This window comes from Pteropus alecto, unplaced genomic scaffold (genome assembly GCF_000325575.1).
Source record: "Pteropus alecto unplaced genomic scaffold, ASM32557v1 scaffold109, whole genome shotgun sequence".
Taxonomy (NCBI): Eukaryota; Metazoa; Chordata; class Mammalia; order Chiroptera; family Pteropodidae; genus Pteropus; species Pteropus alecto.
This window is the reverse complement of record NW_006494608.1, coordinates 10,137,554-10,153,153: the sequence shown is the minus strand read 5'-3', so window position 1 is coordinate 10,153,153 and position 15,600 is coordinate 10,137,554. Positions and strand designations below refer to the sequence as shown.

The 15,600-nt window shown below is 37.6% G+C and overlaps 1 protein-coding gene across 5 annotated transcripts in view; it reads right to left on the bottom strand.

Moving 5' to 3' along the window:
* Nucleotides 1-479: 479 nt before the first annotated feature.
* The window catches only part of SLC26A5 (solute carrier family 26 member 5), a 43,064-nt gene continuing 27,943 nt past the window's right edge, over nucleotides 480-15,600 (bottom strand). Inside the window, exons 8-19 of one of the 5 annotated variants that reach the window (XM_006925388.3) lie at nucleotides 14,423-14,505; nucleotides 9,790-9,937; nucleotides 8,655-8,768; nucleotides 7,758-7,835; nucleotides 6,986-7,081; nucleotides 6,668-6,774; nucleotides 5,589-5,658; nucleotides 4,466-4,558; nucleotides 3,558-3,665; nucleotides 2,717-2,914; nucleotides 2,089-2,143; nucleotides 480-1,235 (exon numbers count right to left, since the gene is read on the bottom strand). In XM_006925388.3, the coding sequence (XP_006925450.1) occupies nucleotides 1,051-1,235; nucleotides 2,089-2,143; nucleotides 2,717-2,914; nucleotides 3,558-3,665; nucleotides 4,466-4,558; nucleotides 5,589-5,658; nucleotides 6,668-6,774; nucleotides 6,986-7,081; nucleotides 7,758-7,835; nucleotides 8,655-8,768; nucleotides 9,790-9,937; nucleotides 14,423-14,505 (1,335 nt within the window). In that variant the 3' untranslated portion in view covers nucleotides 480-1,050. The remainder of the gene's footprint in view (nucleotides 1,236-2,088; nucleotides 2,144-2,716; nucleotides 2,915-3,557; nucleotides 3,666-4,465; nucleotides 4,559-5,588; nucleotides 5,659-6,667; nucleotides 6,775-6,985; nucleotides 7,082-7,757; nucleotides 7,836-8,654; nucleotides 8,769-9,789; nucleotides 9,938-14,422; nucleotides 14,506-15,600) is intronic. The other 4 variants (XM_006925389.3, XR_001518087.2, XR_003044064.1 and 1 more) reach the window with 4 other exon arrangements.

The window sequence follows — 15,600 nt, the reverse complement described above, 5'->3', positions numbered from 1 at the left end:
TCAAATCCATGAGGCCTCTAGGTATAACTTCTAGATTACAGGTAGTTCAGGAAATAAAGGGATAAGCTAAATAACACCTGGAGAAAGCAAGAAGACATATTAACCACTTGGGATTCTGCAGGACAACTGCCCCAGTGTCTTTAACAAATCAATGTCTTCAGAAAAGGAACTGTGCTAGATTAAGATAGACTTAAGGGACTTAAAAGAACATGACCAGCTGTGTAAGGTTATAGAAAGGATACTAGTTTGGACAAACCAAGTACAAATTTGGGAGCAAGTGGGGGAAATCTGAATATGATCTGAGGTAAAAACATTCTAGAATGAGAAAGGAAGATTATTGACTGGCCGGTCTTATCTCAAACGTAAGGAAAACACAGCCTTTTGTTATGAAAATCACTATATATATATCTCTGTCTATGTAGATATATATATAGGTATATGTATATATATATATAAATATATATAGAGAGAGAAAGATCTGGAAGGATATGTATTAAAGTGTTAAGTGATAATCTTTGAGTGGTGGCAATATAATGTTTTTATTTCTTATTTTTGCTTATTTTTTCAAATTTTCTGCAATGTACTTATATTGCTTCTATAATAACAAAATGTTATTTTAAAGGAAGAACTGCTAGAAAATTGTAGGTATGCCCCAACTGTTAGATAACTCTGATTATGGAAGAAAGTCTGTAGATCAATAAGTATGAAAGCAAGGAACCACTATCCACCTGGTAACAAACAGCACATCTGATTTGTAGGTAAAGTACTTAAAAGGGGAAAAATTCCTAAGTGCTTGGCTGCCAAAAATCATACTAAAAAGTAACAGAAATGCCATTGCACAATATATGTAGGCAAGAGGTCAATTTATATTGGAAATAGTCAATTAAAAAATCACAAGTAAGATACATCTTGCTATGCGTCATTCACCCTCCAAATCAAGCTTCGACTACTAGTATTTACCCTTAGCAAAAACATCTAGTGTCTAGTATTTGAAAAGTGTAAATTAGTAATTTTGCGAGTCTCACACCCCATGTTGGGCTGAGTTCCTGCCTAGGCCTCAGGAGTGGCATTAGGCTCCATGTCTTCCTGGGTTGCAGGGGCTGAGGCTTCCTGCTCAGCCAGCGCCTCTCGCACGTGGCTGCCTAAAACTGCATCATGGATACTGTGGAACAGCAGCTCCCTTAAAGCAGGATTTTCAAAAAATTGGTTTTGAGTGAGGTCATTCACAACTTGTGCTAAAAAAGAAGAAAATTAGTCCACACTCTGTGTATCAGTCTTAAACATTAAAAAAAAAAAGTTAACACTTTCATACAGTTTAAATATTAAAATGACATAGTAAAAAGTCTCACTCCAATCCTTGTCCCCATGACATCACACTCCCAGTCGCAGGAAACTACTTTTATTATTTTTTTGTGTATTTTTCCAGCATTTCTTTATGCAAACGTAAGTAAATATATAAACATATTTTATTCCTCCCACTTTTTCTTATCCAAAAGAAAGCATACTAAATATATATTATCCTGGATTTTTAAAAATTTTATTCTTTTCACTTAAATTTTTTACGACTACATGGTATTCTATCGCGTAGCCTAGTTGATTTAACTGGTTCCTTTTGTTTGATACTTGAGTTTTCTCCAGTCTTTCGACAGAACATGTTCTCAAGCATTTTTTATTTTTGCCATTCTGGTAAGTGAAAAGTGATGTCTTTATGTAGAGTTTATTTTCAAGCACTGTTAACCAAAATTTAATGTAAAACAAAAATAGCAGGAACTGTGTGGAAAAACCTGAATGATTTTATACACCTGTGTTTATGGCAGCCATTAAATAATTACTAAAAAAATATACCAGCCCAGAACAACGGTTTATTAGTTCCTGTCCTCCAGCTCCTGTTCAGGAGGCCTGCCACAGGTAGCCCTCTGAAAGGAGTGCCTGTAGTGGCTAATTTCAAAGCTAGCTTTAGAGTGATTTTTCAAAAGTATAATTGTCATTTTTGCCAAAAACTAATATTAGAGGAAAATATTTCCAAATTCAGTTATTAAAAAAGAGAAACAAAGCCAAAATGTTAATATTTCTCCCCATTCTACTTACCACTGCATCCTGCTAAATACACATAAATACCGACATCTCCATATTCTTTTACAATCTGTAATAATGTTGAAATAAAGTTTAGTTTCTTTTGACTTGTCAGATGCAAGTCTCTTTCTACCAATATGTATTTGACTTATCTAAGACACCCGAACTACTTTGCTTCAACAATTATGCATTTTTGAGCTAATCGTTTTAAAATGTGTATTTCTTTTAATTTTTACACAGATAATGATAATTAAGGATATCAAAGAATTCTTGTTAAATTTTATTTAGATGTAACAAAGGTATTCTGGTAATGATTTTAAAAAGAATCTTCTTGTAGAAATACATATAAAATATTTACAGATGTGATGACTGGAATGTGCTTTGAAATAAAAGAGGAAAGTGGGTATAGAGGATAAATGAAACAAGATTAACCATAAATTGATACTTGTTGAAGCTAAGTGATAGTTACATGGGAATTCCTTAAATGATATTCTTTACTTTTAAATATTTTTGAAATTTTCCATAATCAAAAGTTTAAAAAAACAATAAAAATATTGAGTTGAAAAGGACTCAACTTTCTGATTTTACTGATGGCAAAACAGGGCACAGAGATATTAAATGACTTCTTCAAGATGATGCTTACCCCTGCCAGAGTTTTTACACCAACAGAATCAATAAAATTGACTTGTGTAAAATCCAGAATGACGGTGTGAATGTTATCCCCTGGGGGCATAAATCTTTGCAGCTCTTCAGGAAATGTGTTCTTGATGACTATTGGAGGATATTTTACTTCATCATCTTCTTCAGGCTTGGTACCATCTTCTCCATCCACTTCTGCATCCTATGTCAAAAATTAAATCACACCAGAATTCTATGAACAACTCACGTTTTGGTTCTGAGAGTTATAAGGAAAAATTAGTCCTTATAGTCTCAAGCTACTCACTATACCAGGTCTTTTCTAAAATATTTGCCATATCCTACCTTGTAATGTGACAGAAAAAGATGTGTACATAACATTCAATTTTAGCTCAATTTGTTTTTCTTTTTTCTGTCCAATGAAATCCACTCTCCTTAGTCATAATATCCATTTTCCTCTAATTTCTAAAATAATTCCATTAACTTCAGCATGATAGACCATCAGTTATAATAAGCCTGAACAGTAAAAACCAGCTTTTGAGCTTTTTTTTTTTTTTTCTATAAGCTGAATGAATCTATGACTAAGTACTAGTGGTAAAATTTATTAAGGTACTGTGTGATTTTTATTTTTTAAAACAATGTTTTCCTGGGCCCATGTCACTACTTATTCAGAAGCATTCTCATAACTGACCTTTTCATGTATCTTTAATACATAAAGGATAGTTAGAAAGTTTCTAAACTTTCCTGTTTAAGGGACTTCACACTTTGTTAAAATTTCAATCATTAATAAAGGTTGGGGGTGCTGTGGATCAAGAGAGAAGGGAAATTACAACGAGGGGACCACTCACTGCTTTGACGACGGCTGCATTGGCCATATTTGCATTCCCGACTTCCTTAGCATACTTCCTCATGGCCTTTCTTCTTGCTCCCATTATGAGTGCCGGGTTCACTCCAGTCTTTACAGAAGAACAATATGTGCGTAATCACTTCTTGGCTCCCAGGAACTCATCCAAATACAATTAATCTTCAAATTTCCCCATTTGATGGTTTTCTATCACCCCAACCCTTTTTCTACCTTTCCCTCAGATCTCCTGAACTGAGCTACTCCCTCATTAAAATAACATTAGTAATCCTTCTTATTCTTGGTCTTGATTCAAGACAACCAGAAGCTAAAGTATTATACAGAATTTTTTCAGTAGTATTTTTCACACTCAGAATCTTATATTTAAGAAATTCTGTGGGTTGACTGTGAGGTTTTCCTATATACTGGGCAGTGTGGGGTTGAGTTCTAATCATGACTAAAGAAAGCCCCATGATACTCAAAGCAAGAAATCTAAAATTAGATTTTTGCTTTTTTTAAAAATGTTTTTGAAAAGGTAATACATGCATATGACAAAAGAGAATGAATAGTGGTGTTGGTTGCACAAGTGTGAATGTACTGAATTTTATCCACTGAATTGTACACTGAAAGTAGTTAAAATAGTAAATTTCATGTTATGTATATTTTACCACAATAAGTAGGTAGGTAGGTATATAGGTCGATAGATAGATAGATAGATAGATAGATAGATAGATAGATAGATAGATAGATAGATAGATAGATAGATAGATAGATAGATAGATAGATAGATAGATAGATAGACAGACAGATAGAAAGAATAAAAGGTATAGTGAGACATTTAAATGACCCTCACATCCCAGTCAATCTATAGGTCCCCTCCTCAGAAATAATCGCTCTTAATTTCTTACGACTTACCTTTCTTTTTAATGCGTTGCTATACAAGTCGCTATTTGCATAATAAATTGGGGCATTTATTTGGAATATTTTTATTCCAGGAATTTCTTTCACCTGGGAAATAAAATTTAAGTGAATTTAACACATGGAAATATTTCAGAATCAAAACTGCAATTCCTTCCCTCCTCTATTTTGAAAATTAATATAGAAGTTGCTAAGAGTCTTCTTATAGTGTTTGGATAAAATGTCACAATCTACTCATGCTCTGGAGGGAGGAGTACTGAGAAGTAAGCTTTTAAAAATGCACATCTTCCCATTTCTTTTAGAAGTCTTTCATTTTTGTCATAAAACACAAAGAAAAGGTACTGAAAATATTTAAAAAGAGAAAAGAAAAATGGATAGGAGAGGGGAGGCTGCCGCTCAGGCTGTGAGAAGCAGGCAAATAAAGTGAACAGAGGTTTATATTCGTTCACTACTGGAACACAGGCAGGAGTCGACATGGACCCAAGTGACACAGACTGAACACATTATCAAGAAGCTTCAAACTCTAGAATGCAGTTTGGAAACAAGTAAGTCAGCATATAATTCTTTGAAAGGAGGAAAAAACAGCAATACTAACACCAGCCTCATTTTTTAATACCTTGAGAATTTCTTCCCAAGCAGAAAACAAAACTAGTTTAAAAATATTTGTAAAGGTCTTTCAGATTCTGCATAAGAAAAGAACACTCAAAATCAAAGAAATTTTAATTAAAAATAAAGCAGGATAATTCCATAGCCCCAATACTTATATTTTGCATAATTAATATCAGTATTTTCCATCAGTTTAAATTTATCAGAAGAAAATCATGCACATAAAAACCATCTTCTCAGTTTCAGTATTTTGTAAATATATGCTTTAATTCCAAGAATATATATTAAATCTCATTTTAAAAAGAGGAAAAATATTAGATTGAATAATTAATGTGAGTATAGTGTAAACTATAAAATTGAATCTAGAGAGTAAATTGAAATTCAGGCTTTTCACTTTGACTACTACATCTCCCTCCTTTTCACTTCCACTTTTTGTCCTGGGTAAAAATAAAACTTAGTTAGCTAATCATATCCCATGCTTACAACCGTTTAAAATGATAGAAAAAGGTCCTACCTCCTCATATGCGTCTATATCAATATACACATCAGTGTCAGGAAGCTGTCCAAGGACTTTGTAGCTCGGACTGAAGATAGAGAGTGAATGTGTTAAAATACCATTGTGTCGTTGAGGCCCAGTATGTGATTGATACATGAGGGTTTTCACGTTTATATGTCATGTATGGATTTGCTAGTGAATTCAGGAATATGTGATCCTTATATGGTGCCTTTGCAGAAGGGCTCACATATACCATATTCCCAGTGCCATTCCAAGCCTAATACTCCCCACATACCTCACAGCACACTCTACACCTCAACCTCAACATATGCAATACACACATACAACATATACCTCACACCACACAGACCACATACCACATATACCCCTCACATACACAATACACAATACACACATGCCATACAACTACACACACACCGCACCACACACACACCACACAATGATATGGTTAGGACAAAAGACTTGGGTATTTAAAGATGGGGGCAAAAATGAATTTTGCAGAGTTTAAGTTATGCCAGGGTCATGTGTAACTCAAGTTCTCATGCCACTTAGTAGATGGTAGAATTATCTTTCTATTCTAATTTTAAAGTAGGAGAGGAGGTTTTCTTTTTGTTTCTAATAAGAATCTCTGATTCATGTGGGTGGGGATAATCAACTGAAGGTATGGGGAGAAAAAATCTTAAGTCAGCATAGAAGTTAAGTTTGGTTTGAGAGATTGAGGCCCTTTGGGGGTTACATGAGTTGTTCAAGGTCACAGAGTTTCGCAGAGTTAGAACACAGCTCAAGGTCTTAGATTTGACATTCCATGGTCTTGCTACTATTTCCTGGTGCTTCTCAGCATGTAGGTGCAAATGCTTTGTGGGTAAGAATATATAATACAAATATTAACTGATTTTTCTGGGAGGATTCACTCAATAAACATTCAGAGAACCGAACGCATACTATGTGCCTGGTACAGGAACATCGCCTCCACAATCAAGATACTCAGTCTACTGATGTCTGTCAACAAATACATTTTGAGTCAACACTGCAATCTCAGGCAGGACATTCATACCCATCCCAATCTGTATAGTCACCTCTGTGTTCTGTAAATCACAGTCATCAGTGCGATGATCACGGCAGTAATCAAACCATAGTCCAATCCCAGGAACAAGGAGGAAACAAAAGTGGTAAGCCAGATGGTCTGAACAAAAGACAGAAAGCTTTATGTAGAATCCTGTTAAAATTTTCTGAGGGTTACACACACACACACACGCACACGCACACACGGTACCTAAGCCTGCCTAACTGGATACTAATATAACTGACACTACTAACTTATCTTAACATTTTTATCAGTACTAATCTATGTGTTGCTATAACATATTTACCTAACAATCACCATCATTACTTACCAGCTCTATTTTGCTGGTTCTCCAGAAAAAGGGGAGATCTGAGAACTGCATAAACATTCCCTTCAGGTTGACGATCACAATGGCCGACAGTACAGCCTGAAACACAGCACATTCACGCTTACCTCTCCTCTTGTGTCCAAAGAGCCCCTCTGCTGGCTCCTCACCGTCCTCCTGCTGCCCTCCCAGCGTGCTCTCCCCACTCACTTCCTATGCAGCAGTGATGGTACGTTTAGACTAGAGCCATAAACACCTGGATTTTCAGGGCTGGATGAGCTAAAATGGGCCTTGGCAAACCAGGCTTATATCCTAGTAGAAAACCTGCATAGTGGTTAAGAGTTTCAGAATTAAACTCAGCAGTCAAGGGATTATTTCACCGATGGTCTATTTTATGATTTTCTCTACTCTATATTGCTTTTCTTTTCTACTAGATTAAATATATTAGTAAACAAATGTCTTATGAGTGTAGGCTATCTCAGATTTTAAATGGAAGTATAACTCATAAAAGATCAAAGAGAGAAAGGCCCTTGAGATTGGCCAGTGTAAACCCCCACCTTGCAGATAAACTGAGACCCAGAGATGTTGAGATGGCTTTCCCAATTCCCAGTTGCCGGTAGAGTGTGATGAAGAATCTTGCTCCTAGCCTTGGCCCTTTCTCTTACCACCCTGCTTGGGTTACAGTGAAAACCCATGAGATAGCTACAAAAATATAAACAAATAAAATAGCAAAATCCGTACACATGGAGAAACTTCACATCAAGTCTAAACTACATACCTGGGGTAACGATTCAAAGAGGAATCCGGTGGCTAATATGACCATCAGAATCATTAACGAGGCCAAACAACCTGCAAGCTGCATGAGAGAAGACACATGGAAGGGGCTCTTAGGATATGAGCAAGAGGCAGGGCACAGGTTGGCCCTAGTCTTTTGACAATCAGTGTGGGAAGATCAAAAAAATATGGATTCAAATCAGCCATCCAAACCATTATGTGAAACTATAATGCCTTCCCACTTCCTCTGAAGTTCCTGTTCCTCTTACAGCTTTTAAACAGAGGCCAAAATGCTTAAAAACTCTGACTGAAATGCTCTTGCCAGGAGTGGGGAAAACAAGATGTCTGGTGTCAACCCGAGACCCCCAAGGGCCAGAAGAGATCAGACAAGATGATGCTGTCCAGTGTGGTGGCCATTAGACACATGTAGCTATTTAAGTTAAAAAGTTAAAATAAAATAAAATAAAAAATTCAGGTCTTGGTTGCACTGGCCACATTTCAAGTGCTCAAGAGCCACGTGTGGCTAGTGGCTACTATTTTTGGATGGTGCAAACACTGAACATATCCACCACTGCAGAAATTTCTGCTGGATGGTACTGGTACCCTGCCCATATGCAGCCTTAGGCTTTCATTACAACATCCTATGCCTCGACTTTGAAGTTTACTGATACAGGGAGTTTTATATAATTTTTTTATTTAACTGGAGAATATACCTCCTTCCTACAAATTTAGTTCCTTGTGATTTGCTTCGACCAACCATGCCTTTCTCTGAGTCACTACACAGCTCACTGGGCATGGATCTTCAGGCAGAGCAGCTTTGTTTGGGTGTAGAATAGAATCAAGGGATTAAAATATAATTACCACCAAATCACCAATCCTGAGAGCCCAGTAGTATACACACCTGTGTCTTCCCTCCAGTTCCCTCCTGAACAAGACTTCGAGACAAGGAACATGAAATTGAGAAAGTCTGGAAGAGTGAACCAATGGAATTGCACAGTCCCAGGGCAATGAGCTCCTTTTCCACGTGGAAACAAAGCACAAAAGAGATTGGTTATTCTTCAGGAAGAAAGGCAGATGGCCCTTATAATTCACATTTTCAGCAGTACAGGCTGTCTTTTCATTTTCCTTTCAGATATTTGTTTAGCATGAGCTCAAAATAGGAATTAGTACCTAATTTAAGGTGGAGGGGAAAACCTTCAAATTTTCATTGTGTTGGAGATAAATGCTATGCTTACCCAGCTCCATTTCCCAAATGCACTCTCTACACAAATAATGCCTTAAAAAAAACAACTGCAGCAAAAGGAACAAAATTTTTCCCTTGCTTAAGAGAAAGTTTTTGGAGTATAGGACCACTGCTATCTTTTGAATGCCTGGCTCTTGCTCGTCAATGCATACATGCCAGCATCCTCCTGGGACAGTGAGTCCTGCTCTCAGTGCTACTTCTGGTCTTCCTGGTTGGATCACTGTTTCATATGAATGTGGAATGTCTAGTCTCCTTTTAGAAATACATAGTGTGTTAAAACAGATATTGTCATGTCAAAATTATAGCTCATGGGATTCAGATTAAATTAGCCACATTATCTGTGGCTATGTTATAAAAGAAGGTGACAAAGAATAAGTATATTGTGGAGTTTGAACGATGAATCATATACTCAAAGTTTAATGAACAAAGAGAAGGTTTCCTGTAGAGTAAAAATGGCTCTGTAAAAACATTTTATTCTCAGTCTGTGAACTTTAAAAATAATGATTACATCAATAGGAGTATGGCAAACTATAAACCTCAGTTTGGAGATTTCACCTTTCTAGCTGGGCCCCTGCCCATGAGGTGAGGTAGGACTGTACCTCAGTGCTCAGATGATCTAATCAACATAATTCATGAAAAAATTGTAGTGTTGGATAAATTCATGCTTCAAATATATCCATCATCAAACTAAGTTTTTCTGTCAAGATAGAGAAATCCAGTTTATTTGCCTTTCATAGTAAAGCATGATGATTATATCACTATGAAACATCTGCAGGAAATTAATGATTTTTACCTGATTGCCATCAACCTGATAGCCATGTTTATTTGCCAAGGTCTTGGCCATTGAGATGGTCACTGAAAATCCAACAATGGCTATGGCGATGGCATCCACGTACACAAGGTGGAAGAGGCTGGTGTCCGGATTGGCTGGAGGTAGTAGCCTGAAAGGTCAAGCTGACTTTAACTTAAGTGCTGTGACCACTGGGGAGAAAACACACAACTAGAGGAGAACAATTTGGAGGGACATTATCTGCAAAGCAGGTGATCAATGCTTGGATACTTGTTTGCCCTAGTTTGATAAAAAGGAGGGCTCTCCTGGACACATGGCAGTTCTTTCCAAACCCTAACCACAGGGTACAGCTTTCTACCTGAATGGGTTATCAGTATAGATCAGAAGCCATTTTATTAGAAAAGGAGTAACTGCATATCTTAGGGCACCTGTATGGCAGGTGTGAGACAGGAAGAAGCGAGGGCCAGCAAAGTGCTCAGATACCACAGGCACTTGAACCGAAGTCTGAGGGCGGGGTGGGGGGTGGTGTTGGACAAGGGCTATCTTAGAGGAGAATTACTGTCTGAGCAACAGGAGGTACTCACTGCTATAAGGACTCTGCTTTTTCCCGGGACATGTAGGTGGGTTTCTAACATGGGAAAGGAGCAGCAGCAGACTACACTCCTTGGATTTCAGCTGGGAATGCTGGGAGTCTGAAGGAGCCAAAAGTGTGACTCCTGGAACCCCGGAATGGAGAGTCTAATTTCTGTGGTCCATGCTTGTAGTTTGGAACCTTTGTCCTAAAGGAACGGAATGGGGATTCCCTAGAATGGTAAGGGGGAAGGAACAATAGGTTTTCAAAGGTACCTGCTCCAATTCAAGGCATTGGAATAAATAACAGCAACAACAATTAATTGATGCACAATATTATTATTCTTACAATAACGATTGTTTATTTGGTGCTTCCTCTGTGCCAGGTTCTGTGCTTATTTATTTCCAGTAGCCCTGTGTGCTAGGCACCGTTTTAATCTCCATTTTATAGATGAGGAAAATGAGGCACAGTAAGGGTAAGCAACTTGTGCAAGGTCAAATAGGTTATCAATTAACTACAACAAAAACCATGAAGAACCCACCTCCCTATGCCTATTTCTCTCACTATGTCATATTACAGGATGAATCAAGTTCTGGGGTAAGAGAAAGGGAAGGGGAGAGAGGAAAGGAACATAACATGTAAAGCCTAGATTATATGCTGCATGCTTGACATATGTCATATTTGTCCTCACAACAACCGTATTTGATAGATATCATTATTAACCCAACTTATAAGTGAAAAAAATAGACGCTTGCACATGTCAAGTAATTTTCCCAAGATAGAGCAGGGAGTCAAACCCAGAGGGTCTGACTATGAAACTTATTGTCTTTCCCTTGTACTTTGTTGCATGAGCGTTAACCAAGAGGGAAGGCCTAGCAGTAGTTTTGGGTGTCAGGAACAAGATTGTGAGAAAAGAATGTAGTTTGAAATGTGTTAAGGAAAGTAAACCAAGAAACGGGATACACTGCCATGACTGGGATCTTCAACAGTCAACTGTCACTTTCTGGACACTGTATTGTTTATGTACTTATATGTATGTGTAGATAAGTGTGGTAGTTTGCTTTCAAATATGACCACCAACAATCCCTCCCATACTTGTATGTCCATCTAGAGGTGGAATCTTGTGATTTGCTTTGACCAATAGGAAGTGGTGAAAGTGATGTTGTATGAGTGCCTTATCTGGCCTGCCTAGCTTCTGCTTTTCTGTCTTGTTACTCTGAGCCACCGCGTAGTCTCCCTGCTGCTAGAGACACCACACAAGAGATGCCAGCCTTCCAGCATCAATCACACCTTCAGACATCTGCAGCTGCATGAGACCTCCAGTGAGACCAGCAGAATCACCAGCAGAGCCCTACCTGGATTGATGAACTGTGAACAAATAGATGGATATTGCTTGAAGCCACTGTTTTGGAGCCGCTTGTCATTGGCAAAAAGACTCACAGATAACTGAAACCGTATGATTATATGTAGGTAGGTAGTTAGGTAAGCATTATTTGATTCTTGCTGGGTTTGTGGCAAAATTCCAGAAAGATAAGGTTTCTGAAAAGCCAAATTTCAGAAACATAAAATGTTATTTAAAACAAAAAAACTAGCTCTCACACATAGAGAGAAAGCAATAGGGAAAGGAAGGTATTAGGTAGAAATTATGGCAGCACGTGCATTTTTAAAAGCAGAAATCTAAATGTAAGGATTCACATTTATTCAAATTACTTGTAATTAATTATTAAATAGGGTTATCTCTTGGACCCAAAGACTAATGTTTATCACATGACTAATTATGTTAGCGACTCAGGTGTGATGTAATGGAAAGCACATACAATTGGGTATCGGAAGACTGAGCTCTGGGTCCAGGCTGGGACTCACTTCAAGTCACTAAACTTCATTCATGTCTCTCAAATGTCACCTTCTCAATTGTCACCCTACCTAAACAGCAACCCTAGGCCCTTCTATCCCTTACCTAGCTTCCTTTTTCATCATAGCACTTCTCACTGTTTACTGCCTGTCTCCCCCAGTAAAATATAAGCTCCTTGAGATCAAAGACCTTTTTGCTTACATGTTTGCTTTTATTTTTAACTGCTGTGTCTCTGGCACAAAATAGGCAATTAATAAACACATGCTGAATAGATGAGAATAAACAAACTTAGTTGTCTGTAAAATAAGGATAACATATATGTCAATAGTATTATCGCGACCAGCAGCTGAGATAATGGACATGATAGTATTTTATAAATTATAAGCCCAAATAGAAAAGCAAGAGTTATTACCATGTTATACCTTTACACTGAATCTCAAGTAACATGTTCATGATAACAATTTATTGTTTTGAAGTAGAGTGCATGTTTCCTCCTTCAACACTTGCTCTATGGGGTGAACTTTGTCTTAAGGAGCAATTCCTGTTCCCTGTGCTTTCAAGGACATTAGATGGGACCAGAGGCAAGGCCTGTTGGAATATGCCAGGTTTTGTCAGTCTCCAACATCTGGGCAATATCTGACTCCATCCTTTTGGAAAGAGAGAAGAGAGTCGCGAGAGAAAGAGACAGTACAAGAGATAGAAAGACACACAGAGAAATAGACAGACACACAGAAACAGAGGCACTCAGAGATACAGAGAGAGCCAGAGAGGAACAGAGTAAGACCAGAACAGGCTCGTAGTTACTTTTGTGCCTTCAGATATAAAAAGAATAGTAAAAAATTTTTAATGCAGAGATAAAATAGATGAAGCAAAGAAGTAATATATATTTTAAACTAGAAATCTCGTTGAAATAATGAGACACAGAACTTTTAATTAACGTGTCTTGAACACTTACCGTGTGTGCCAGGTGCTACACTGCTTTACGTGCATTATCTCCTGTAACGCTCATAACAACCCTTGAAATTTGTATTAATTCCCATGCTTACCTGGCAAGAGAGGAAACTGAGGCTTTGAGAGGATAAGTGCCTTGACCAAGGTCACATAGCTAGTAAGTGGCAGGCCAGATTTAGGTCTTTTTGTTCTTAATTCCTATGTCACTCAAGGAGAGATTTTAAAAACCAATAAGGGCTAAACAACAGGAAATAAAACAAAAAAACTATATGCCACTGTTGGTAGAATTATAAAATGGTGCAACCACTATGGAAAACAGTAGAGAGGTTCCTCAAAAAGTTAAAAATAGAACTATCATATGATCCAGTCATCTCACTTCATATTCAAAATAACTGAAAGTAGGGTCTCGAAGAGATATCTGTGCACTCATGTTCATAGCAACACTGGTTCCAATAACTAAGAGGTAAAAGCAACTGAAATGTCCACTGATGGATGAATGGATACACAAAATATGGTTAATACAAACTGTGGAATTTTACTCAGCTTTAAAAAGAAGGAAATCCTGTTACATGCTACAACATGGATGAAATTTGAGGACTTTATGCTACATAAAATAAGCCAGTCACAAAAAGACAAATGCTGTATGATTCCACTTTATATGAGGTACCTGTAGTGGCAATGTCCACTGATGGATGAATGGATACACAAAATATGGTTAATACAAACTGTGGAATTTTACTCAGCTTTAAAAAGAAGGAAATCCTGTTACATGCTACGACATGGATGAAATTTGAGGACATTATGCTACATAAAATAAGCCAGTCACAAAAAGACAAAAGCTGTATGATTCTACTTTATATGAGGTACCTGTAGTGGCCAAATTCATAGAGACAAAAAGTAGAATGGTAGTTGCCAGGGGCTGGGGAGAAGGGAGAGTGGAGTGTTATTATTTAATGGGTATGGAGTTTCAGATTTGCAGGATGAAAAAGTTATGGAGATTCATTTCACAACAATTTGAATATATTTACCACTACTGAACTATACACTTAAAAAATGATTCAAATGGTAAATTTTATGTTTTACCACAAAAAAAATCCCACACATGCTAAAACAACAACAACAACAACAAAACCCTCAACCCTCAGCTATTTGATATGCAGAAAAAAGAGAATTTTTCATTGGAAGAATACCAACACAGGAGTTAGAAACAATAGATCCATTGATTATTCAAGTCACGCTGTTACTTAAAACTATTTTCTTACCCCAAAGGAAGTGTTCCAACAACATCCACATTGTATGATTCATGCAAGTTAAACCCAGCTGAAATGCCAGTTCCCATTACCACCTAAAACAGACACAAATCAAAACGTACTTTTATAGATGAAAATTAAAATGCCACAAGAATGAGCTTCAGTTTGTTAGCCAAGCCAAACCTATGCTCACTTTAACTTTTAGTTTTATAAGAAGAATTATAGTTAGCTTCCAACAATTCTAACTTCTCCTAACGACTCTACCCACAAAATTAAAATGGACTCTAATTTCCTTGTGGCTTCGAATTCTTCTCTTTATTTTGGTCTGTTCTACACTGAGGTGTGTGGCTAGTTGACTGCAAACAGAAGAGGCCATAAAACTTTTCAGGTGCTGGCTTTGCCTCTGGGGCAGGAAAATGCGTCTCTGGCCAAGGTGGCATGAGTAAAGGTCACTGGAATGTGTATTGTGAGGGTGGTGCAATGGCAGTGTATCATCATAAAGTGCATGTTTGGATTCGACAGCCCTCCTGCAGACCCTTCTTCCAGGACTGCTGCACCAAGCCTGGTCAGAGCGCCCTAGAGCTGTCTCCTCCCATTTCAGTCAGGATCAGAGTGAAAATGTCCATCACACACAGGTGTCACTGTACATACATCTTCCTGGATTGTCAGGGTATAGTTTTAGTTGGTGTGTAAAGTACAATCTTAGTGAGCTACAAGAAGAGAAAAATAACAAGATAGCATTTTTCTTTATTCTGAAGAACTATTGCTATAGAACTTTCCGGTTGGGTTATCTAGGAGAGAAGGAATTAAGGCTGGCCAGGAAGGGGAGCCAGTCCCTCCGGTGGTGGCAGCAGCAAGGAACCAATAAGGTAAACTTATTATGAGACACAGCAGCCTGAGAGACCAAGCATATGGGTGCTTCTGGCCCCTTTGATGAAATGCCCCTTCTTTGTTGGTCACCATATGTTTGCCACCCTTAACTGTATTTGTTATGTGTCTCATACTGGGGGAATGCCCAGAATATTTAAATTCACAGGATAAATATGGCTCAAGTGCCTGAAGCATCAACTTCATGAAGTGGTAAATAATTTAAACCACTGCTTTCCTATCAACACACCCAGATGTGTTATGAAATAGAAAGCAAAAGTCAAATACATTTTTATGATAAAAAAATTTTATGTTTAAAGGGA